At 48.1% G+C, this 26214-nt stretch overlaps 1 protein-coding gene across 1 annotated transcript in view; it reads right to left on the reverse strand.

The window, feature by feature from the left end:
* Positions 1-17081: 17081 nt before the first annotated feature.
* The window catches only part of CUNH3orf20 (chromosome unknown C3orf20 homolog), a 63533-nt gene continuing 54400 nt past the window's right edge, over positions 17082-26214 (reverse strand). Inside the window, exons 14-15 of the mRNA XM_016122029.2 lie at positions 17811-17945; positions 17082-17178 (exon numbers count right to left, since the gene is read on the reverse strand). Of these exons, the coding sequence (XP_015977515.2) occupies positions 17082-17178; positions 17811-17945 (232 nt within the window). The remainder of the gene's footprint in view (positions 17179-17810; positions 17946-26214) is intronic.

Raw genomic sequence — 26214 nt, forward strand, 5'->3', positions numbered from 1 at the left:
CGTGGGGAACTGAGGCAGGGAGAACCCATGAGGCTCAGTGTGATTCTTGTTAGTGTGAGGGTGAGGAGAGGAGTGGACACCTGAATATCCCTTGGAAGGCCCAGGGAAGGGGTTCACAGCAGGCCAGGCCCCCCGGCTCACCCTTCTGCTCTGGTGTTCCTTGTTCATTATGGCAGAGCTCCATAAGAACAGCTTAAAAATGACTTTTAAGAAAAAGTATTTATTTGCTACTTAAATTATTAGAGGTATAAAAAGTTCTTGTGAAAGTCAAACAATAGCCCTGGGGTAACTGATATCAGCAGTTTGGTGAATATTTCTTTCCACTTTATTCTTTCAAACATACTTACAAAAATAAGATCACACCATATACCTGACTTTGCAATTTTTTTTTTCGTCTAATAATATACCATAAACATGGTTCCACGTTCATATATCTAGGTATGTACATACATACATATCTATTTTTTATCAGCTGCCCAATATTTTATAGCATGAATGTCTCAGGATTCAATCATTGCCCTACTGATAGATACTTAGTACGTTCTCTTTCCCTCTCTCTATCTCTCTCTCTTTTATAGCAAACACTCTTATAGGTATCACCTTATGTGTCGTGTCTATGTGGTTTTGCAGGACAAATTCTCCAAAGTGCAATTGCTGGATCAAAGGACATACACATTTTAAACTTTAATAGAAACTGCAGATTACTGTCCCAAAAGATTATGGCAGCTCACACTCTCACCAGCAGTGTCAAAACTGCTCGACTGCCCCCCTTCTTGCTGGCACTGGCTGTCATCAATATTTAATATTTTTTTCTAATCTGATGGGAGAAAAATGGCATCTCATTGTTCTTTTAATTTGCATTTCCACAACTGCCTGAGAGCTTGAGCATCTTTTCATTTGTTTGTGGGCTATTTGCATTTCTGTAGCAAATTGCCTGATCATATTCTTTGCCCACTTCTTTCTTTCTTTCTTTCTTTCTTTCTTTCTTTCTTTCTTTCTTTCTTTCTTTCTTTCTTTCTTTCTTTCTTTCTTTCTTTCTTTCTTTCGTTTTGTATTTTTCTTATCTAGTTTTAAGCAGTTTTTGTATGTCGATATTAATACTTCGTCTGTCTCATATGCTATCTACCTCTGTGCCAAAAAGACCTCTGCAAGCTGCATGGACAGAATTTGATTTAGGATTAAATGCAAATTCTTGTTCTTGGGTCTGCAAGCCCACACTGTGCACAGTGGATGGAGGAGGCTGGGCTTGTTGTCAGCACAGGGCATCAAAGGTAGGTGAACTCAGTGGGAGGTAACAGTGAAATCCGCTGCTAAAAAACAGCTAAATTGGGACCTTAGGTTCATTCATTGAAATAGAGGGTTTAAAATGCTCTGCCTACTTCTGCGAAAGATGTTTAGCTCTGAGCTGCTGGAGAAGGGTGAGGAGGGGCTGGAGCTCCCTTTGCATGAAGAGCTGGCTCTGCTCAGCCTGGAACAGAGCAGGGCTATCCCAGGACAGAGGGAGTGGAAGGGCTACAGGGCCCTGAGGAAAAAGTTGGGACTCAGGAGATAACCCAAGGAGCTGGGTCTCAGCTGAGAGTGAGGGCAAAATTTCTCCTTAACCCCTTCTTTTTAGAATTGTATCCAAAGGACCTTCTACTCCTTTCCCTGCTTTATCTTCTCGTAGTGCTTGCAATTTCTAATATACTATAAATGTTGTTATGTGTACTATCTGCATCTCTTCCTAGAATATTAGCTCCATGAGCACAGAAGTTTTTTGTTTCGTTCACTACTGTGTCCCCTCCAGAAGCACTGTGATTGTATTTCCCAGTCCAAGCTGTGCAGATATGGGACGGGCTGACTAATAGGTAGTGAGCTTCCCATTGGGAGAGGTGACAAGCAGAATCTACCTAGCCACCTAGCTGGCTTTCCGTGCAGGGAACCCCAGGAGCCATGTGTGGTCCTCTCATCAAGGTCTGGAAGAGCCTCTGGATCAACAGGAGACCCCCTGGGCATCCCCTGGCTGCACGGGGCCTGTGAGTCAGCCAGCTGGGACACTGGAGCGCTCCAACTGGGTCAGCTTCTGTTTATGTCCTCCTCCTGGCCCATCCTGAGCTCTGGCCCCACCCCCAGTCAGCCCCTATCCAACCTCAACTCTCCCCCCAGCATGAGGCCCTCATGTTTTGGAAAATCAACCAGCATCACACCAGACTGAAAATATCTCAAAATACCGCTTGTGACTTCCTCCTGCTCCCTGAGGCCCCACGCCTGGGAGGGAGCAATCTTTCCCTTGCTGTTGATTTTCAAGAAAGGCTCTTCCATAGCTAGAACAGGGAATTTCCAGTATTTTTCTTCCTCTGCTTTTTTTTTTTTTTTTTTTTTTTGCCTTAGACGCCCACATTGTGTTGTCCTGACGCAGCTCCAGGCAATGTTTTGGCCCCAAAGGCCTGGGCTGGGTCAGTGAGGCCTGAACCAACAGCCCTGGCTCCTTGGGCGCAGGAACAATGCCTCCATAATTCATTGAAAACTCCCCTCGGATGACTTTTTCCTGTTGCTGATTGCTTCTGCGTTCCAGGACTGGACAAACTGCTTTTTCCTTCAGCTAAATTTAAAAGGGCCAGACCCTGGAAACAGTGCACTGGCTGGCCTCGCTGTGGGAGCAGAGGTGGGGAGGCTGGGTGGAAGCAGAGCCCTGAAGCCACTACCTCCCACCAGCCCTGACACTAACACCTACACAGGTGGCCGCAGCCCTGTCTTCTTTGAATTCCTCGAAATACCTTTAGAGCCCCTTGGGCCACAGCCTTTGGAATTCAGAAAACCCTCTGGGTCTGTCATGGTTAGAGAGGCCCCAGGTGCTGTCCAGAGCAGGAGGGCTAAGCAGGTCTTGGAAACTACAGCACCAGACCCCAGCAAGCATCGATTTACAAGGTGAGAAAGAGGGTTCTCTCAGGTAGAGCAGAGTAGGGAGGGTACAGCCAGCCACTAGGAAGTGAGCCCCCCATCACTGGGGTGTACAAGCAGAGGTGGCATGCCTACCTACCAAGGGCTGACAGAGGCAGGTGGGATGCAGGTGGCCAAGGTCCTTTCCTGGCTCCACCCAGGCCAGGGCTAGGAGGGGCTGGCCCTTCTGTACCAGCAGCCTTGGAGGTCACAGCTGGAACGGAGACGATAGCCTTTCCCCCTCTGCCCACGCGGTCCTGGACCGTGGCGTTTAATAAGAGGGGAGCCAAATTCTCTGGGTTCGATGTCCAGCTCTGCCACTGACCTGCTGTGTGAACTTATGAAAGTCTTTTTACCTTTCTGTTCCTCGATGTCCCTATCTTTTAAACGGGAATAAGAGCACCTACACGGTAGAGCTTTTAGGAGAGCTAAGCAAGTTAATACCTACCTGTAAAGTGTTCAGAATAGTGCCTGACACAGAGTAAATATGATAAAAATGATGATTTATATTGAAGGACTCCAAAAAGAAGTCTTTATCTTTTGTATGTCAGGAACGGCAGCCTTTTGTGTTAAGCATGGCTCACTGGGAGTCAGATTTAAGAGCCTCTGAGGGAGAAGTAAGACCCCAATGTCTGGGGAACCTAGCTTTATCCCAAAGTCTGGCCACATGGTTGAGCCCACGAGTTTGGGAGGAGGTCCAGTCCTGAGGCCCCTCCCTCCATTCATCTCCTTGCTCCTCTGGCCACCCTTCCAAGTGGCTCTTCATGGAGCCTAGCCCAGCATCCACTACCATGTCTTCTGGGATCAGCCCCTCGTCCTTCAGGTGACTTCACCAGCCTTGTCACCTCTCAGTGTTGGTCCCATCAGTGGGCTGCTGAGAGAGAGGGAGCTGAGACGGTGCACAGAGAGCAGGGTGCTGTGACTTGGACAGCCCTGGTAGGCAGAAAGCAAAACTTGGTGCTTCTCCGAAGCCCCAAGGACCTACGGCACAAGGTGTGAAGTCAGTGCAAAACGGACAGAGCAAGTGCAGGCAGATCCCGCCAGTGTGGAGACGCCCCCCAGTGGACTGAGACCCAAAAAGGATGCAGACCCAGCTCTCCAGGAAAAGGTTCTCAAATGTTGCAAAGTTTGGCCAAGGCTGGAGGGACAAAGCCACTCCCTCAATTCTTAGAGGAAAAGGCCAGGGGACAAGAAAGAAAAAGGCAACAAAATATCATAGCGAGGCACAGACACAGAAAGTATCCTAAAGGACTGACACAAGCCAAACCTCACAGCAACCCTACAAACAAGATTGTTAAGGGAGTGTTTCCCAAATGGCAGGTATTTATGCATCACCTCCCTTATGCTTGCCTCATTTATTTATTGAATATCTTTCATTAAATCCATTCACATTTTCAACTTAGATGTAGTTAAAAGAAACTTCCAATCACTGCCATGATTTTCCATAAATTAAATACAAGATCACTATAAAAAAAAAAAAAGACTGGACATTAAACTAAAATGTTAAATTCCAGCCACACACTTTGTTGCCAGCTGAGGCTCTGAGCTTGATAACTGTCCCCCTCCCCCTTGGTTAAGAAGAGAAATTAGCAAGTGTCAAAGAGGTATTAAAGATGGCGTAGCACCCACCTGAGACTCTCCTTGATGTAATGGGAGGATTGGAAGAGAAAAGGAAAGAATTTCACCTTTCTCACTCTGAGCCCTGTCTACTTTCACCTAAAATAGCTTACCGTTAGTGACAGGGCTGAAATTTCTCCTTGAAAGAGCTCCAGCCATGCTCAGGGGACTCCCCTTCTGACCTCCCTCCTCACTTGGGAGTTCTAGATCTCAGGTCGGGGAACCCCAGGATCTAGGGTGTGTGATTCTTTCTGGTATCTCCTTTACCTCTTTCAGCTCCTCAAGGGCCTCGATTCCCCCAGAAAGCTCCTCCCGGAGCTGAAAGTGCCCCTCCTTTCCCCTTTCACCCGCAGAGGAGATGCATTGGATGGGACCTGGGGAAGATGGCACCGGCCCTCTCGACCTGGGTGCCTACTGGGTATCCCCAATTAATACAAACAAAATCCAGTTCCTAACGTCCCTCCTGAGGCTGGCTCCTCTGCAGCCCCCAACACCAGAACACTGAAGTCATTCCCGCCACCTCTCTTCTCTCCCACCCCAAATCCAATCTGTTAGGAAATCTTATTGGCTTGGTCTTCAAAATACATTCACATTCTGTCTGCCTCCACCTTGCCCCCAGTCAGACTATTCTTCCCCAGAAGCCAGAGGGATCCTGTTAAAACCAAGTCAAATTCCGTCCCTCCTCTGCTTTATACCCTCTGTGGCTCTCACCTCACTCAGGGACACAGCTGAAGTTTTTCCAATGGTCTGCAAGGTCTTCCCCAACTGTTACCTTTCTGTCCTAACCTCCGACCCCATTGTCCCCTAGCTCCTCCATTCTGGGCCACGTGGCTCTCGCTGCTTTTTCAACATTCCAAGCATGCTTTACCCCAGGGCCTTTGCTTGGCAAGCTCTTCCTTCCTTCAGACATCCACATGGCTCATCTCTTATCTCCTTCAGGTCTTTGGTCAAAGATCACCTCCTCTGTGAGGTGAGGTCCTCCTGGCTTTACTTCCCTATATCACTCACCACATGAAACACAGTGAGTATTGTACTTATTGGGTTTGGTGTCTGTCTCTCTTCAGGGAGGGATTTTGCTCATTTTGTTCACTGCCATAGCTTTTTGGGTCAACACATATTTGTCGATGTGAGCAGATGTAGAGAGAGGGACTCCTGCTGCCCTGGGAGCATTAGCTGCCACCAATATGGCCAGCCCAGCAGTGCCCCCCACTCAGCTCTAGCGACAGGCTCGTGGGGACAGAGCAAAGCCTGTAATGTCTGGCTTGGGGCTTGTGGTCATCAGGAGCTCATGGAGCTATGGGAAGCTGGGTGGCCTCTGGGCTGGACCCAACACTCTGCAGAACAGTCTGGCCTCAAGTTTTTGCCCAGTAGTCCAGTGGGCATGAGGAGCAGGCCATGGTAGCTCCAGTGGCTGGAGGGGGCCCGCTGACTCCACCTGTGTTTGTAAGCAAATCTGTCATTGATGCAGGACTAGACCCGTGTGTCCTGACTCCTAGGCTCTTGCACTAGATAACAGAGTTCCCCACCCTGAACTGTGCATAAACTGCCCTCTGTAAAATGGTCCCGTAGGAGCACCTATACCCTAGGCCTTCCTCAGGAGTTTTAAATGAGGTAGCTCATGCGGGGTGATCGGCACCTTGAATCAGGGTGAGATAAATTGTGCCAGCCTATGAGAGCCTCTTGTCGGGAGGGACTCTAAGGATGGATTTTAGTGAGTCTAAGAGGGAGAATTGTCTTTTAGAGTGGAGGGCTTTGGCTACCTCTAAACTGAGGCTAAGGATGAGAGATGAGGCAGAGAGTAAGTACACTGGAGCACATGTGAGGGTAAGGGGAGAGGAAGGGAGCTTTGCTGGGTAAGTTGGGGTCTTCTCTGGGGCATGCAGGTGTGCTCCTAAGTCAGGACTGATCAAAGGCCATCCTCTCCCTCCCTTCCTACCAGCCTACCTCCCTTCCTTCCAACACTCACTCAATAGGTCACACAGTCATTCAACAAACACTCCGTGGACACTTTCTCTGGATCAGCATCTAGCAGGAGCAGGAACATCAGTGAGAGATGAGATTCAGGTCTTCCTGGAGGAGCCCGGATTCAACAGGAGAGCCTGAGGCTGACAGGTATTAATAAGTATGGGAAATGGGAGTGAGGTGTTTCAGAAACCCAGAAGAGACATAGAGCCCCACAAGCTTGGGGAAGGCTTTCTGCAAGAGGTGATATCTAACCTGAACTATGAGTAGACGAAAACTAGTTAAAGGCACAGGGAGAAATAAGGCACAGGAAAGAACATTTGCAAAGGCAATGGGAAGCCATAGAAGAGTTTTGAGCAGGGGGTGCCACTTGTGGGGGCCAGAAGACTGGTTGTCCAGAGGAGCCCCAACAGGGGTCTAGGCTGAGGCAGAGGCAGCAGGGATGATACATGAGGCTGGCCTGGAGGCTGTAGAAGTGACCTATTTTCTTCTTCTGGTCAGGGCTATGCCAGACTGCCAAATCTGTGCCATGACCAAATGTCCATGGCCTGGAATCTTCCTGGCTCAAGAGCTCAGGCTTGTGGCACACAGGTGGGGAGCATCAGCTTTATAAACCGAAAACACTGCAGTGACAGTTGGAAACCCTGGGCACAGGTGACCCTGGGTAGGGAAAGTGATTTCAGGTCGCCACCCCTCCTACTCCTCCTCCCTCTGTCCTTGGCACCTTGGATCCTGTTTGCCATGGAAAGCTGGGAACTGGGCCTTAGGGAGTCAGGAGCCTTACTTTGGCATTTGAAGTCTTCTGGCTCCTATCCACTTTCCTACCATGTCCTCTACTGCTCCCTTCTAGAGACTTTGCCTTCTAGCCAAACACTCCCCAGTGCTGCCTGCCTCCAAGCCTTTGCCAAGGCTGTGCACACCCTACCTTTGCTTCACCTCTGCATGCCACACCCTCCCTGACACCCTCACCTTACCCTCCTCCCCACAGCTTTGGGGCGGGAGAGGCCCATATTTGTAATCCTGAAGAAAATTGTTGCTTTTCATTTTTCCCTGTCCCTTCTTCTCCCCTCCTTCTATCTTTTCCCATTTCCTGTGTTTTAATCTTTGTCCTAAGCACAAGCTTTGTCGTCAAAAGATTTGAGTTCAAATCATGGCTGTGCCATTGACTGTGTAATTTTGGGCAAGTTCCTTAACTTCTTAGTGTCTCAGTGTCCACTTCTGAAAAATGAGGAGTAAAAAAAAAAAGTCAGAAGACTGATGGCCCCTTACTTCAAGACTTACTACAAAGCTACAGTAATAAGGCTGTGGTATTGGTGAAAGAATAGATACATAGGTGGTTGGAATACAGAGCCCAGAAGTGACCCACAGAAGTATAATCGAGGGATCTGATCTTTGACAAGGGAAAACTCAACACAATGGAGAAAAGATAACTTTGTCAGCAAGTAGTCCTGGGACAACCAGACATTTACATGCAAATAAATAAATAAATACATAAATAAATCTAGACATAGATCTTACACCTTTCACAAGAATTAACTCAAAATAGATCATTGACCTAAATGTCAACTGCAAAACTATAAAACTTCTGGAAGATGCTATAGGAGTAAATCTAGATTACATTGAGTGTGGTGATGCCTTTTTAGATACACCACCAAAGGTACAAACCATGAAAGAAATAATTGATTAGCTAGAATTCACTGAAATTAGAAAACTGCTCTGCAAACAGACAATATCGAGAGAATGAGAAGACAAGCCACAGCCTGGGAGAAAAGATTTGCAAAAGGTACATCTGATAAAGGACTGTTACCCAAAATATACAAATCACTCTTAAAACTCAACAATAAGAAAATGAAAAACTCTCTTAAAGAGTAGGCAATGGACCTGAACAGACACATCACCAAAGAAGATATACAGATTGCACATAAACATATGGAAAGATGCTCAAAATCATATGTCATTATGAAAGTGTAAATTAAAACAACAATAAGATGACACTACAGGCCTATCGGAATGGCCAAAATCCAAAATACTGTTAACACAAATGTTGACAAGGATTTGGAGCAACAGAAACTTTCGTTCATTGCTGGCGGGAATGCAAAATAGTACGGCCACTTTGTAAGATAGTTGAGTGGTTTCTTACAAAACAAAACATGCTGTTACCATATGATCCAGCAATCACATCCGTTGGTATTTACACAGAATGATTCCAGCAGCCACAGCAAGTTGTTGGGGCGAGGGAGGCCAGTGAGTGGTGTAAACGTGGAGGGCCGCGCACACGCAGACTTGCCCTGGGGACTCTGGCTTTTCCTTTTCCTCTCAGGCCCTTCTCCCCTAATTTGCTAGGAGCAGCACCCCCTGCCTAAGGCTGCACCCTGAATTCTTGCCACAAGCAGGGCCTGTGGCCAATCCTCAAATCCAGTGGTTTTCAAGCTTTTATTACGACATCCTCTCCTGGGGAAGAAATATATCTTACACAGTGAAGACAGAAAAAGAGCCAACACTCACGATGGTTTCATGTTCCCTGAGCCCTCTGTACCACCCCTTTCATTCCTTACAGCAACCCATGATGGGGGTGCTATTCTTCTCCAAAGACGGATAAGGAAACTGAAGCTTGGAAGATCACTCTGAGGTCACACGGCCCAGCAGGTAGGTTCCAGGATCTGTAACTGGAATAAAGCTTGTCGCGTTATTATATGCAATGCACTCTATTGTCTATTCCAGTTCTCATTTTAAAAATGCGAATCACAACCCACTAAATGGATTTCATAGATCACTAACGGGCTGTAATCTGCAGACCCATGACAGATTGGGTTGGTTCTCTGAGACCTAGAGTGACGGACACACTGACTGGGTATCCCCAACCTGCCAGCATTCCCCCCAACTCCAGGAACCCCTCCTAGCTCCCCTCACCCTACCCTATTTTCCTTTCCTCCAGCCCCACAGGGCCGGGAGCTGGAATGACTCAGTCTCTCTCCCACACCAAGCTGACAGCTCCAGGGCAGCTCAGAGGCCTCTGCATCCCGGAAACCTAAGGAAGCCAGAGCCAAGAGGCAGAGAGAGGGCCCATCCCTATCTCCCTGTCCAGGGAAAGTCATTATGATGCAGGCAGCAGAGGTGCTTCAGCCTAGAGGGGCTTTTATTTCCCAAGGCTCGAGCCTGGGGGAGGGAGGAGATTGCTCACAGATAGGGAGACTGCGCTGGGGGCCGCTGCTTCATTTCTGCTCCTGGGCAGGCAGCCGAGCTCCTTAACCCTTGATGGAGCCTGAGACTGGGAGGCAGCCAGCAGAGGGGCCTTGCTGTGGTGGAGGTTGGCATTGGGTAGGGGCACTCTTTAACCCATTTCCCGTTTAGAAAAAAAAAAAAGTGCAGCTTACTGCCAGCATTAATTTAATTTTACATAAATGCATTCTTTGAAGCTGAAGCAAATTTGGTTTTCGATGTGAAAATAAAATATAAAAACTGTTCTTGGAGTTATTTCTAAACAGAACTTGTCTCTGATCCCAAAGTAAATGAAATGTATATGATGATCATATACATTTAATAATTTAAAAAATATATTTATTCAACATGTATTTAATAATTTTTTTGTGTGGTAAATTTCAAAGCACAGAACACAAAGCAGAACATTGTGTTCTGCTCAAAAATATCACATTTCAATTCTTGCCATCCTTGTCGTTGTGTGAGCAGCAAACTTTGCAGGAACCATTTGGATTCTGTTTCCCTGGTGTTGGTGGTATGCTCTTGGGGAAATGTCTTCCAGATAGGCCAAGAGGTGTGACATTATCAGAGCACGAATGTCCTCAAAGACATTTCTGCCCTGGTTTGCAATGTTTTTCCAGCTTTCTTTCAATCCATGTCAGTCTGAAGTTTTACATGGCTGATCATGTGCTCAGGATTGTCCTTCTTGAACAGGATGTAGGAGTTCAGCACTGTAATGTTTAGAAGGTGGCAAAAGAATTTCTTATATCAAAACGTGTGCCTTTTGCTTCCAGTTGGATAAGAAGTGAGCGTCTGATCAACTGGGGTCATTCTTGTTATAATCCACACGACATGTGGCTTCTTACTTTTCTTTCCATTTCTGTTGTCCACTTCAATCACAGTGTCATTGTGGAATGTTGACAACATTGTCATCTCCTTCTTGTCACACCATTTCAGTGCCGTAAGTTCACCACAGAATCTGGCTACGGTCGCGGCCGTTGCAATCCTTTTTCCCCCCAGATCATTTGGCATCTATTTTCTATTCAAACAAGGTGCCCAACTCCATCAGTCCTATTTCGATGTAATTCTCTGAAAAGCAGGAGAAATGTACAGCATACTTTGTGGGTAAGGCTGGGGCTGTAATCTGCGAGTTATCTTGGGGTAAATGCAGCAGCCACAAGCACTGCTGGTGAGTAGTTTTGGGACAAACGGTAAGTGGGTTAATCACTTTATTAATAAATAGTTATTTTCATCCACGATGAAAGGAGCTAAGTCCTTCCTCTGCCATATCATATTTAATCCACCCATATCCCTGGGAGGTTGTAACTGTCATCATTCCCATTCTATAGATGAAGAAGTGAAGTCCTAACGACCAAAGTCATTTGCCTACACTCTCAAGGTTTGAATGGGAGAAGGAATGCAGGGAGAAGCAGGTTTTGGTTTTTGAAGGGAGATATACTTGCTGGTTCTGGGTGAGGGGTGTTAGGGATCTCTACAACTATGCGCCTCAGGTTTATTCTTCGTCTTCCTGAGACCTCTTGGGCTCTCAGAAGAGAAGCTGCATCCTCTCTCAGGCAATCAATCACCCTGCTCCATCTTTCTCCTGCTTCGGTTCACTCCTGGCACCAATGCCACTGTGTTATGGATCTCAATCTGTTTCTCATCCACTCGTGCTGAGTCTTTAAGACCCTGTATTGTTGTGCATGCAACCGGCCCACCGCTTCTCACTGTGAGAAACTGACTTTTGTGCTGTTCTTGTGTCCAGCACCTTGTAGAATCCATATTAGCTCTAATAGTTTGTCTATTAATTCTTGGTTGCTTTTTCTGGATTGATGATTAATCACCTGCAAAAATGGTAGCAATTTTATCTTCTCCTTTCACATTCTTATATCTCTTTGTTATGGACTGAACATTTGTGTGTTTGTGTCCCTCCCAAGTTCCTACGTTGAAGCCCTGACTCGTAATGCGATGGTAATTTGGAGGCAGAGCCTTTAGGAGGTAATCAGGTTTAGGCGGGGTCATGAGGATAGAGCCCCATGATGAGATCAGTCTTCTTCTAAGAAGAGGAAGCGACAGATTCCCCTCTGTGAGCGCATGCCAAAGAAAGTCATACCTTGGAGGAAGGCCATGCCCAAGAAGAGGGACCTCACCAAAAACCCAACCATACTGGCACCCTGATCTTAAATTTCCAGGCTCCAGACAGTGATAAATAAATTTTAGTTGTTTAAACCACTCAGTCTTTGGTATTTTGGAATAGCAGACTGAACTGACTACGACACATTTATTTCTCTTTTTTCCATATAGGGTTCAGAATTTTCAATATATTTTGGATAGTGGTATTGACTGTAGTACCCTTGTCTTGTACCTAACTTAATGGAGAATGCGTTTAAAGTGTCTCCCTTAAGGAAAATGTGTGCTGCAGGGTTTTTGTTTTGTTTTGTTTTTGAGGTAAAATACATGTAACATAAATTTTATCATTTTATGCATTTCCATTTTGTAAAATTAAAATTCTATACCTATTAAATAATAACTCCCATTATCCTTTCCTCCCAGCCCTTGGCAACTACCATTCTACTTTCTGTGCTTTGGACTTTTCTTGGGACTTCATGTAAGTGGAGTCATACAGTAATTGACTTTTCGTGACTGGTTTATTTCACTCAGCTTTATATCTTCATGGTTAATTTATAGTGTAGCATATTGCAGAAGTTCCCTCCTTTTACAATATTCCACTGTATATGTAGACCAAATTTTGATTACCTAGTCATCTGTTGATGGACCCTTGGGTTGCTTTCACATTTTAGCTATTGTGAATAATGCTGCTATCAACATGGGTGTACAAATATCTCTTTAAGACCCTGCCTTCGATTCTTTTGGATATATTTAGAAATGAAATTGCTGGGTCATATAGTATTCCTATTTTTAATTTTTTGTGAAAACTCCATCTTATTTTTCACAGTGGATGTACCATTTTACATTCCCACCAACAGTGCATAAAGGTCTCAATTTCTCCATATCCTTACCAATATTTTCTGTTTTCTGGTTTTTTTGGACAGTAGCTATCCTGATGCATGTGAGGTGGCATCTCATTGTAGTTTTGATTTCTATTTCTCTGATGATTAGTGATGTTGAGCATCTTTTTATGTGCTTGTTGGACTATTCAGGTCCTTTGTCCAGTTGTGAATTAAGTTATTTCAGAAATTATGTATTCTGGGTATTCATTTTTATCAGATAAACGATTTTCAATATTTCCTCCCATTCTATGGGCTGCCTTTTTTTCTGTGAATGGTACCTTTTGATGTGCAAATATTTAAAATTTCCATAAAGCTGAATTTGTCTATATTTTCACTTGTTACCTGTGCTTTGGTGTCATATCCATGAAAACATTGCCAAATCTAATATCACAATGCTTTCGTCTTATGTTTTCTCTAAGAGCTTTATTGTTTTAGGTCTTATATTTAGGTCCTTTGCCCATTTGAAGTTAATTTTTTAAAATTTTTTCACTCAGCTTTATTTGTTAGAAAAGGGTCTAACTTCATTCTTTTGCATGTGGAAATCCAGTTCTTTACCTGACCACATGAAGCCACACCCTAAAATGTGCAGTTTAGCATTCAGCTGAAGACTCAGGGAGACCCCTATGCAGATTTCTAGAGTTCTGTCTGCATAGCTCTCTCTTCTCTGATACCCTGCCTCACAAATTCTATTCACTGCTCTCTCTATAAACCCTGCTTCTCTTGCCTCAGTTCAACAATATTGTCATACTTTGCTTGAATTCTCTCTCCCTGCACAGTGATCCAGAAATTATCTCTGGGAGAAAGCTGGGGGATTCTAAAACTCACTTTCTCTTGTCCTGGTTGTTTGTGTCAGGAGGACACTCCAGTACCAGTCACACCAACATGTCTGGAAGTAAAATTCAGTCTGTATTTTTTGTTTGTTTGTTTGTTTGATAGTGTCTTGCTCCTTGCTTATGCTTTCAGATCCTTCTTTTATATAAATGTTGAAAAAAATATTCATTTTATATTGTCTGACAATTCCAATATCCGAAGTCTCGTATGTCCAATTTAATGTTCAATATTTGTTTTTATTCACTTTGGCTTATATTTTTAAATTTTGGCTGATTCACTCTCAGCCTAGACCTCATAGGATTCCCACAGGGAAAATCCAGTTGAACATGAACTCACAACCCAAAATTTAAAAAGAGAAGATTTGTGTTTGTTTCTGTCAGGCCTGGGTTTCCCAGACCTCATAGACAGCATAGATATAGATATAGATATAGATATAGATATAGATATAGATATAGATATAGATACAGATACACACTAAACCCCCAAGTCTCTGGAAGGCCACCCTGGGTTATATATTTTCAGAAGGATCTATAACCAAAACATTTCTCTCTGAGACTGAGTGAGACATTCAAGTTCCCTTGTCAGTTTGTATGTATTAAGGGTCCCAGATTTATATTTGGCAGTCTCATTTAAAGCTTGGTGTCTTACCCAGGCCCAAAGTTTTGTCTCACGTCTCCTACAGCCATTAAAGCCCAGGTTCTGGGTCACTGGGATGAACAAAACAGCCTCTGGACCACTGTGGTTTTAGTGCTTGCTTACCACTTGGTTTCCCACATCCTCTTTCAGCCCTTGAAGACTTTCCTCACTACCTGGGAGTGCCAATATGTAATTAAAACAGCTTTGATTTATGTTATTTAATATCTCTGCGTGTTTTGTAATGAGATGGTTTTTTTTTTTTTTCCAGGCCATTTAATCCATACTACAGCTGGAAATGAAAGTCTTATCTTCGTCTCACTGCCCTCCTGGTTCCCCTTTCCTCTGGCCCTGGGTCCACCTCCACACAGAGGAATGAAGCGGAGGAAAGATGGTGGATTTGGTAGCAGGCACCTTTCCTAGCACTACCATGTGCTTACTGTGTCTGCCTCTGACAGTCCCTTCCTTTCTCAGGGCCTCAGCCTCCCTCTTTATAAAGTGAGAGATTAGATACCCTAATGCCTGGGTTTCCTTCTAGTCTTAATTTTGTTTGACTCTGTGTCTATTCATGTACAGTCTTCCCCTCCTGGCCCTTCTGCTGGGTGGATCTGAACAAGGATGGGGGAAAGAGTGTTCAGTGATAAGGGTCCTGGGGCTGCTGAGCATTACATGTCCCCTTGACAGGCTAAGTACCTGGGAGGTGAGTAATCATGTCATCCTTTACTTTCCTGCTGGCACAGGTAGCACATAGCAAGATGTCCTAACAAGAGCTACTCCCTAGACTCTGGCTCTAACTCCACCCTCACTGCCTCCAAAAAGTCTTCCTAAAAACTGAGGCCCTTGTATGGGATAGGACTACTCCGTGTCTGGCAAAGATTAGTAGTTGATTGGTAATGGCTGCCTGGACCTTTGCGGAAGATGGGTTCTGAGGCATCACCTAGATTCAGACCTCTGTGATTGATTAGCGATGCCTGGAAGGGCCTGGGGTGAATGGCAGCAGCACGTGTGATGTTTTTGCCATCTCTGGAGCTTCCACTAGAGTCATGCCACAGCTTTTTGCTTTAGAAAGCCTTGGACTTCCCTAAGTCTAAAAAAAGAGATGGTAGAAGGGAGCTTAAAGATAAAATCCAGCTACTTTAGTCAAGAGTGTGACTTTTACAGATAATCTCACACCTTTCCATCATGGCCGGTTTGTTTAGGGCAGTGTTGCAAGGGCGAAGCGCATCCCTCTCTCCTAGTGTTCCCGTGGGGAAGGGAGCTTCCCATTTTCTCCCTCCTCCCCCAGGGAACAATTTAATTACGTAGCAGTGGACATTCGCTGGGCCCCGTCCTATCAGTGGGAGGCGTCCCTGCTCACGTGCAGCTTGTTTCAGGGTGGCGAGCACCGGGGTTGGGACAAGGCCTGCCCTTTAGAGATAGGTCTGTACTCCCTGTGCTCGCAGCTGCGGACGCGCATGGCTGAGCAAGCGGGCCCAGCGTTGGATTCAGGGTGGAAGGTAAGAGGGTGAGCGACGACGTCTCCTTTCCAACCTTTGCAGTGTTGTGCCTGAGGGGTTGGAAGGTGCCTGCATGCCAGGGCAGAGGTGGAACTTGCTTCCCCTTGCCTTCTGGTCCTTGTGTGTCTCTGTGCTCAGACGGGGAGGTGGGGAGAGTCATTGGACGCCCAGGACACCTAACAAATATCAGGCCCCTTAAGTATGAAAGGATGCAGGCTTACGAACATAGCATGTTATTTCAAATTCATTTCTAGGGGACAAATGAATAATTTTTTTAAAAAAGCCTTTGAACGATACAAAGGATAACAATTAAACCTCAACAATTTCAGATTAATAAAGCATCTATTACAAAGGGAGCACAAGCAGTTAAGTGCATGTCACTGAATATCACTCACAGATCAGGGCCTGAAGTCTCTTCTGGGCTTGGAAAACAAGGCAGACCTATGAGGTCCTTGCCCTCCTCCTGGGAGGTGGCTCTGGGAGCCTCCGACAAGTGGGCCCAGAGCTGCCGTGCTATCCGTCCCTCTCAAGTGCCGCCAGGGAGGTAGGTGTCAGCTGTCATCTCCGGGCCCCTGATGCTGGTAAGGAATCTTCAGGCCCATTAGGTCAGGCACTGAGGCTGGGCCAAATGGGAACATCAGCAAATGGGGGACCGAGGGACTCTGGCTTTCAGGGACTCTGGCTTTCAGGGCGTCACCGAAGCGTCCCTGGGTGTGGCCGGTCACTGCTTCTTCTGCCCCACCCCACGCCTCTCCTTCTCTTTCCACCTGCCCTTCATTCTCCCTCCTCCCTCCCTTCTTCCTCCGCCCCATCCTCCCTCACCACATTTCTCTCTCTTCCCTCTCCCACTTCCCTCCCTCCCGCTCTTTCCCTTCCCATCATCTCATCTCCCCGTTTCTCCCTTTTCTTTTCTCCCATCTGTTCCACTTTTCTCTTTCTGCGTCCCCCCTCCCCCTTTTTTCTCTCACACCCTGTTTTCCACCTGGGCCAGAACCTAAGCCCTTCCCTACCCAGTGAAGAGGAGGAGGGCATAGTTTAGTCCCATCTCAGACGCCCCTCCCCCCACCCGCCTCCAGGGTTAATATCTCATTCGGCCTGGCCCCCTTGGAGAAGTTTGTTTCCTTGGGAGCATGAGATTCCCATGCTGACCTTGTTGGCCACAGAGGAAGCTCTGGGTCAGAGAAACCAAGTTTCCAAGGACTTGGCCTGGAACAGGGCTGCTGGGGGTCCTCTGGCCTTGTAGAGCCAGCCTTGCCCATGGCCTCACCCAGAGGCTGGAGGTACACTTGTTTATTACATAGAGGCTCAGAGAAAGCGGGTAGGGCTGGGAGGCGGGACAGGGTGGTGGGCTGGGTGTGGAAGGAGGCACATCCAGGCCTGTTGCTCTGGGTGGCTGAGGGCCTGAGGGGCTGCATCACTTCTTGGAGGCCAGTTTCTTCCAGGTGGTTATCCTCCTACTGCCCCTCCTAGTTTTGATGTGAGGATGCAGATCCACATCAGGATGTTTCATCCTAAAAATCAAAATAGAGAAAAGCAAATGCTGGGGAATAAGATGAGAGTGCTGGTCTGGACAGAGCTCCAAGCTGAGCTGAGGTGAACGTGGTCCTCCGTCATGCACAGCTGAGGCCCTCTGGGTGTCACTCCAACCTGGGGGTCCCAGCAGCACCTGTGACTTTTCTAGGTGCTCACAGTTTTGTTTTTCAATCTTCATGAGAAATGTTTGATTTTTCACTTCTTAATGAACACAGCCAAGGTAGTGGACTTTTGACAGGTCTAGGAAGTTTCTGGCAGGGAGACAGCCAGTAGTCTCTACCCTTCTCAGACAGATGGGTCTAGGCTTTGTGGGGCTTCACTACAAAGTTTACAGACTCCAATCCCAAAGACGTCAATCTCTACCACTCAGACCAATGCCAGCAGCTCCAGAGAGCAGCCTCAACACCAAACTGGATATCGTATTGATAAAATGGGCCAGAGGTCAGTGATTGTTGGAGATGACCTGTGCCCGGGGGATTATGACTGCCCAAGGTCACTTAGCCCTATGTGGCCTCTGGCCTGTGGCAGAGCCAAGGGCCCTGCTGTGAGACATCCCCATTCTGCTGACCACAGGAGGGCCCCTCAGCCCCAGGCCAAAGTGGCCACCTACCTCTTCTCAGCTTCAGAGGAAGGCTCCTCCATCTTGTCCCACGAGTTCAACGAGGAGAAGCTTCCTTGGATGTCTTCCATCATTGCTCTCTTGACTGAGTCAGGGTCTTCCAGGCTCTGGATGGAGGTTGAAGCACTGCAGGGGTGCAGGAAAGGGAAGACAGTGCTCAGTGGAGGCCCAGAGCTGGAGATGCCTGGGCAGCAGCCCTCACTGGGAACTGTCCCTTTAATTTCTAGTTCCTGGAAAGAAAATGGTGTAGATGCTTCTCCAGAGGGTGGGTGAAAGGAGGACCTGACCCCCTGGAGACCCAGAGACTCACTGGAGGTCAGCTTCCCTGGTTTCTTTTTAAAGTCAGGATTGTCCTAACTCTGTGTCCATAATATCTGTCTACTCAGCACTGGCCACTGGAGAGGCCTGCAGTGGGGGCAGGAGGGCTCCATCAAGAAAGCAAAGGAGAGAGGATAGGAGGCCAAGAAAATCAGTCATCATGAATAGTGTTATGGGTTGTGTACCCCCACCCCCACCCCCACCTCCAATTTACATATTGGAGTCCTCCTAACCCTTAGTACTCCAGAATGTAGGAAATAGTGTCATTGCAGATGTAGAGTTTTGATGAAGTCATACCAGAGTAGGGTGGGCCTCAATCTAATATACCTGCTATCTTTATAAAAAAGGGGGACATGTGGACATACACACAAGGGGAATGTCATGTGAAGACTGGAGTGGTTCTGCCACAGCTCAGGAACAACCAGAATCTAGGAGGCCTGGAAGGGATCCTTTGCTAGCATGCTCAGAGAGAGCCTAGCCTTCCCACACCTTCGTCAGAGATTTGCAAACCTCCCGAACCACAAGACAATACATTTCTGTTTAAGCCACTCAGTTTTTGGAACAGTGTTATGGCTGCCCTAAGAAACTAATAAACACTCGTCGTCACTCCTCACCTTCGTGCCACAGCTCAAGGCTTTGAAGCCATTCACTGTCTACAAACACTTTCTGGGTTACAAGATGGTTTTGAGCATCACAGAAGCCCTGGGAGACAGGCAGCTCAGGGTTCCCATTTTAATGACCAAAGGAGAGGGGAGACCGGGCTTGCTGGATGACACATGGTAGGTTCATGGCAGAGACAAGGCTTGCCCTTTCATAGTCTCTTTATATTTATTGAGTCCCTACTATGCGACTAACTTATGGGCAGGGCACTTCAGAGACAAGAGACAAAACACAAGGGGAGAAGGGAGAGCGGGACCCCAGAAAAATAAAACATGGAGAAATACCAAAAAGGGTCACATAGTCTGGGTATTTCAAAGTATTTGCATTTGTCAAACTAATGCCTCCCTACATGGCTCACTCTGCTACCTCGTCCCATGGGGAGAACACACACACGAAGTCCAAGTGACCCTTCGCAACGCTGCAATGGGGATGAGGGCGAAGGCCTACCTGAGGCCCTTTGAGAAGTGAGTTCCTTAGGTGGCTTGTGGAGGTGTCTGGGCTGAGCCTAGGGGCACTGGTGTCCATTTCCAATACTCCCAGAGGGCAAGGGAGGGGATACAGGAGCAGGGGAAGGGGTGCAGGGCCAGGGCCAAGCTGAAAGTCTCCTCCCGGGCCCTCATGCAGGGCCCCAGACCAGGGTGGAGGGGGAGGAGGTCCCTGGGCTCTCTGGGTGGCATAGTATACCTAGGGAGTGCAGGAGACGATCCCAGAAAGAAGAATATCCTCTCTAAATTTCTTCATCATCCCTTCATTCATTCATTCATTCATTCACTCACTCACAACATGAGTATTTACTGAGCACCTACTCCCTGAGATAAGCTCTAGGAACAGATGCACGCACGGGGCTCTGAGTTTGCAGCCTGCTCTTTAGTTTGCAGTGGCCTCTTCAGGACAGGGCCTGCTACCTGGCCTCCCTGCTTCTGGCCTCACCCTTTCTTGCTCAGTGTCCATGCTGCTGCCTGAGGGCTCAGCTTCCTTGATCCGGCCTTGCAGCTCCTGCTTAAAGCCAGTCTGTGGCTGCTCAACTTCTTCAGGGGTGAGCTCCAACTCCCTGAAGTGATGCCCAGCTCAAAGCCTATCTGAATTTGACCACAGACCACCAACACATTTTTCTAACAGCCCTCTTGGCAGCCCCCACTACTAAACCCACTGCTATTCCGCTCACTGGTCCCCAAAGTGGGCCTTGTCTTTGCTTGCCCTAGCCCTGCCAACACCGTTTTTTCTCTCTCCTTTTCTACGGGGCCTCTACTTATACTTCAAGGCCAAGTTCTTGCGTCACCTCCTCTGAGAAGCCCTCCTTGAACTCTTGCAAAAGGAATGATTTGCGCCACTGCTTGTCATGGTGCTGAGTTCATAGCTCTACAAATCTGCCTCCAGTCGCCTGAGGGGAGGACTTAGCATGGCTTTCAGTAGGTATGAGTGAGTGAATGAACAAATGAAATGAAAGGGACGTTAGAAGAACGTACATGAGTGACTAAGACGGTGGGGCCACATGGCCATCCTGCTGGGGTAACAGGAACACTCTTGTTCCTGCTGACAGTAGGCCAGGTGCTTCCCTGGAAGAATGATCTAGGGGTGGAGGTCAAGATTATCTTTGGTCAAGGATAAGCAGAAGACGCCATCTAGGGCTGCAGCAGACCCCTCCGGAAATTTCAAAAACCTTTATACTCAGCAAAGTGTGGCAAGAGCTGGCCCTTATGGGACATGAAGCCCACCTTTCCATGACATCAAGGCAGCCCCGTTTCTGAGCCCCTGCTCCACTTCAGGAAGGTAACCTCTCTCCATTCAGCCCACTCAGGCCCCCAGTACAGGACAGAGGTGGCTTTAAAACTACGCTCATTGTGACTGCTTCTGTGACAAGTTTGTTATGTCCTTCCTGGTTAGCCCTAACCCAGTCCCTGCCAGGTTCATAAGTCTAAAGCCCACTCTGATCAAGCTTCTCCCCAGCTTAAGAATCTTCAATAGTTACTCACGACCTGTAGGATCAAGTCACAGAAGCTCCCCCAACATGCCCTTCCCTGCTAAGACAGTGCCTGTTTACCCCTCAGCAGGGCTCTCTGCTCCAACAGGTCTTCCCAGGACTCCTCATGAACTGGTCCACAGTCACCTCATAACGTGTGGAGAACCTGGGCATTGCCTCATTCTGGCAGGCTTCTACTTTCTCCTCTCTATGAGTTGACAGGTCTTATCTCACCAACCAGGCCTGGCCTATGCCTCACATGTGTCTGGATCCCCTTACAGAGTGGCTTGACATAGAGCAGGTCAGCAACAGGCTCATAGTGCCACAAAACCCTGGAGCTGGACCAGAGCTGTGCTGAGAACGGACATGGCTAGTTAGGGACCAGCTGCCTGGCTGTGGAGGTGAGGAGGCAACTTAGGACAGGGAGGGAAGTTCGAGGGCCAGCTCTGCCATGCAGTGTCCCTGTAAACACACAGAGCTTATATACTCTTCCAAGAGCCTGGGTTGACCCCTCTTTTGCAAGAGCCGTTGAAGTACTTGAGGACAGAGTAAGCAAGGCCTTGGGAGGTAGACTCCAGGTGTGCTTTCTGGGGGGCGGGGGGGGGGGTGGGGTGGGGTGGGGTGGGAGGATACTGGTGTGAGCAGCTGGCAGGGGCTGAGTGCCTCTCTCTGAGCAGCATCACTGTGGGAGGGTCTGGAAGTGGCTGGCTCCTCCCTGAGCACTGGCACACTCTTCCCATCCCCATCTTCGAAGAGGTCCTGGCAGGGTCAGCTGAGGAGGGTGTGGGCCCCCAGGACAGCTGACCCGAGGAGAGCCCTAGGCTTCCTGACGCCAAGCTCCAGCCTTCCCCTGCCTACTTGCCTCTGCTCCCATTCAGTCTCCCTTTGCCTCTTCTCAGGTGGGTGAGAGGTAGGAGTGTTACTAAGTGGCACAACTGTGAAGAGCTTCCCCTCCATACAGATGGTACTTTATAGTCTACAAAGCCTATTGAGGGTGTTAGGTATTTACATAGCACTGTGCCTTTCCAGTCTGTAATGTACTCTGCACTTCACAGAGCACTTGATAGTTTATAAGGCACTTCATCATTTATGGAGTGTCTTGTGGTTTACAAAGTGCTTTACAGGGCGTAGGATACACTGCAGTTCATAAAGCACTTTACGGGGCTTCCCACTTACAAAGTGCTTTGGAGCAGGTCCATCTCCCAGTTGGGACAGAGGGCACACAGCACTTGACAAGATGCTTTGCAGGTTACAGGGCACATCGCAGCTTCCAAAGCCCTTGGCGATTTATTGGGTGTGTGGTACTTACAAAAGACTTTGTCTTCCATAGATTCCAGGACAGTTTGGAAGGTGCTCTGTGGCTCATGTTATAGTTTGCACAGGGCTTTGCGGTTTACAGGGTACATGTTTTGTCATTACAGAATGTGTCTTCTCTTACAGCTTTTGATTCTCTCAACTCACTCCTCTAAGAATGGTCCTGAAGGAATGATGTCCTCAACCCAGAGAGAGACAACAGCGGCCCAGGGAGGGAAAGTGACATATCTGAAGCCATGTCTGAGGCATGGCCTGGCACCCCGACTCTGCAGGGCGCTTTCCTGTCCTCGCTGGCTCCCTGTCTCAGCGGGATGGGTACACTAGGGGCACCTCCTCCCGGTTTCCCACATCATCAGCAGCTGGGCTTGGATGAAAAGGTCTCATGCTCCTCACCCCACCATTCTGTGCTGGGTGGGCCCCAAGCCGGCCCCGTGGGCAGATGGCGAAGGAAGGTCCAGGTGGCAGAAGCTGCACTGACAGCAGGATGGATCTGTGCTCTGAGGCCCTGAGGTGTGGACTGGGCTGCCTTCCCTACCCCCTTCAAGTCCTGGGGACACAGAGGCGGCAGGAAAGCAGTCCCTGGTGGTGGTTCTCTTTAGACTGCCTGGGCTTGGGCTTGGCAAATTGCAGTGAGAAGGATGGGCCATGGCTTGGCATTTCTTAGGAACTCAAAGCACAGCTAAATGGAGAAATGGAGTCAAATCCAGTGGGGTGCAGGGAAAGGACCCCCAGGTGAAAGCTGCATAGCATAGTGTATGACCAGGACATGGAGGGGCATCACTTCAAGGCCTCAGAAGGCCTCAACCAGAGCCAGGCTGCGATGGCAAAGGAGGTGCATTCATATCTGTGTAGTTAACCAGCTAGTAGTGAACAGTCTCATTGCTCCGTGAATGAACTGTGGCCCTGGATTATGGAGACCAGTCTTTCTGAGAGGTCCCAGCACTGAGGGTGAGTAAAAAGCTCCAGCCTCCCACAACCTTGCTCCTTCAGGGCTTCTTCCAGAGAGAGACAGGGGCCCTTCTTCGCAAAACTGCCCAGGCCGACCTCCTACTCAAAGCCCCCACAGTCCTGGCTGCGCTTGGAAAAGGGATGGCTGTCTTGGCGAGAATCAGGTGGCCCTATCTTGCCTCTAGTGAACATGGCCCACATCCCCATCATTCCCCTCCAGGGGCTCCTGGCATATAGAACTTCTTGGTGTTTATTCCTGAGAAAGGTGGTGGTGGGGGTGGAGGTGGGGGTGGGGTGGAGTTAGGGTTGTCTTACTGCTCTCTCTGCTTGGCCAGCCCTTCCTGCCCTCTGTCCCTGCCCCTTTACCCCTATGTCACATCCCACCCTGACCTGGTCCCCACTATAGCACAGCGTGCCTCTGCTCTCAGGCACGGATCGCAGGCCTGCAAATAACATGACCGCGCTTGGCCATGATGAGGACTCCCCAGGCCAATGAGGAAGTGGGGGAGGATCAGCCGCCCAGCATTCGGGTGGGCACAGCCCAGACTCACAAGGCAGCCACCTCCTCAAGATGCCACCCCATGTGTATTCTCACTGTCCTTTCAGGCAGGCTGCTGCCCACTTAGCCAGGAGCTAAGGTGAAGCAATTCAAGGTCTTATATGTCTCCAAATCCCCAGTGCAGAATACAAGGCTGGGCATATAGTAGTTGCTCAGAAAATGAAGGAGTGGCATGACTCTTATGCTGAAAAAGGGAGCCACTTCTGGAGAGAGGAGCCTCCCATCACTGGAGGTATGTGAAGGATGGCCTGATGACCATGGCAGGCAGCTATCGGCACTCTGTCAACCAGCCCTTCCTCATTCTGACCTAACCTCTGACACCCTGGGATGGAATGAAATTAGCCCTAGGTCATCATTCATTGCACACTTCCCAAGGGCCTCCTATGTGCTGGGCCCCGGGGTGAGAGAAGGACAAAAGAGAAGAGAGATGCAGTTTGTAGGGCATGTGACACAGGATACCTAGCCCTCTGAGCTGGCATAGCGTAACACATGCAAAGAGACCTGCAGTCCCTTCCCAGCTCACTGGTGCTCCTCAGGGCAGAGCTGTCCCCAGGCGACCCTAGCCCCACAGGCCTGCGTGAGTCTGGGGCCTTACCAGTGGCCCCGCAGCCTGCCCCAGTTACCCTTGGCCTGGCCTACCCCCATCCTTCTGCTCTGTTTGTCACAACTAGTCTACTTGCTAGGCAGGGGCCCACTCCAATCTAAGCTGGAGCTCAAGGATTCAGCAAGCAACCCTGTCTCCCTGGACATCCTAGCTCCATCACTAGCCACAGACAGACCCAGCTCTTCTTCCTTGCTCACAGCCCTTGCTTCTCCACAGTGTCCTCACAGACCCCACGCCTGGACTGAGGACCGTCTCTGTGGCCGGCTCCTCTGAGGAAAGAGAAGGTGTAAGTAAGTACCCCTAGCGCATGACTGTCCCAGCCTTTCCAGATCTAGCTCCCAGCTCTGCCCCCTCCCTTAGTTTACTCTGCTGATTGGTCTCTCCTCCCCCTACCTCCCTACCTACCACAGCTATATAAAAGCAAGCAGATTAAAACTCCAGGTGAGGAAGACATGATCCTCACTAAAGGATGGTGAGCCCCACCCACACCCCCAGCTCTGAAGGCGAAATTGTCCACAAACATCCTTCTTGAAACAGAAGACCCAGAAATGCAACATTTGCACTCCAGGTGCTACACCTCCTTTGCATTACACATGGATACTTGTGTCTTCTGATTTTTTTTTCAGCATAATAGTCTGCCATGCTGGGATGTCCACATCCACTGACTGTAAACCTTCCAAACCTAAAGGTAATCATTTGTTCTTTTGCTTAAACCACCTCTTGGTGGCTGAGTGTACTGTATACCCACTCAAAGGCACAGCTGAGCAGCAAGCCTCCCATGTACTCATCCAACTTGCATATTTAGGAAAAATGTGGACAGGCCGAGCACTGCCAGAGGTCTACCCTTAATGCTGCTACTGATCACCATCCACTGGGTGTGGGCGAACAAGCAGTTACTTGAGCCACGTCTATCCATCTGGTCCATAAGGGCATCAAGAGCTTTTACCCAGTGTCTTTCCAAATCCAGGCAATCTAGGCTAACAGTGAGCCTCTTGCTACTGATCTAGCTGCCCTGCTTGCTGGAAGAGGAAGTGGAGTCCATGGGTGGTTCTAAATCATGTTCACAAATTCTTCAACAGTCCTCCATCAAGAGGTGAGGTCTCGCTTCTCTCTCTTAAAGTCAGGCTGGTCCTAGGGACTCACATGGAGGGGAAGGTGGTGCTACATGACTCATGAAGATGAATCATAAAAAGCAATGCAGCTCCCACCTGGCTCTCTTGAGACCTTGCTCTTGGAACCCAGCCGCCATGTTGTGAGGAAGCCCAGGCCATGTGGAGAGGCCACACATAAGTATTCCAGCTCACAGCCTGCATCGACCACCCGCTGTGTGAGTGAGCAGGCCTTTCAGAAGAGACCAAACTCAGCCAACTTCTGACTTCGACTATGCAAGAGACCCAAGGAAGAACCAACAAACTTAGCCCAGCTGGCTTCCCAACCATCAGAGATGGTAATAACAAACAATTGTGTTGTTTCATACCACTAAACTTGGTGTGGTTAGTTTCACAGATATAGATAAGAGAACTGTTGTTATGGAAACATTTTCTTGTAGAGATTCCATTCCCTTTTTCCTTAAGTGTTTTTCAACTGTCAACCTAATAAGCCATTCTAGAATTAGGAAGAGTCCTACTGGTTTATAGTTTCAGGAATCTGCCCCTTTCCATTTTCAAGAACCTAAACCATCCGTGTGTGCATGTATGTGTGTGTGTGTGTGTGTGCGTGCGTGTATGTGTGTGTGTGTGTGTGTGTGTAGTTTTCTGATTCTTTCTCTACCATTCCTCAAAAATTGTTGAAAAAGTCCTTTCAGAAACCTTAGATATAACAAATTAGGAGCCCAGAACTCATTTTAGTGACAACAGCAGCAGCGGCAGCAACAACAGCAACAACATTAACAACTGTAATTTCTAATCTCTAAGTAAATGCTAGTGATGTGCCAGCACTTCACATATATTGACTCATCTAATCCTCACAACCCAATACAGGTAAAACTATGTTTATTCTTGCTGAGGTAAACAGAGGTTAAGTGGTTTTCCCA

The sequence above is a fragment of the Rousettus aegyptiacus genome, unplaced genomic scaffold, assembly GCF_014176215.1.
Source record: "Rousettus aegyptiacus isolate mRouAeg1 unplaced genomic scaffold, mRouAeg1.p scaffold_m13_p_4, whole genome shotgun sequence".
Taxonomy (NCBI): Eukaryota; Metazoa; Chordata; class Mammalia; order Chiroptera; family Pteropodidae; genus Rousettus; species Rousettus aegyptiacus.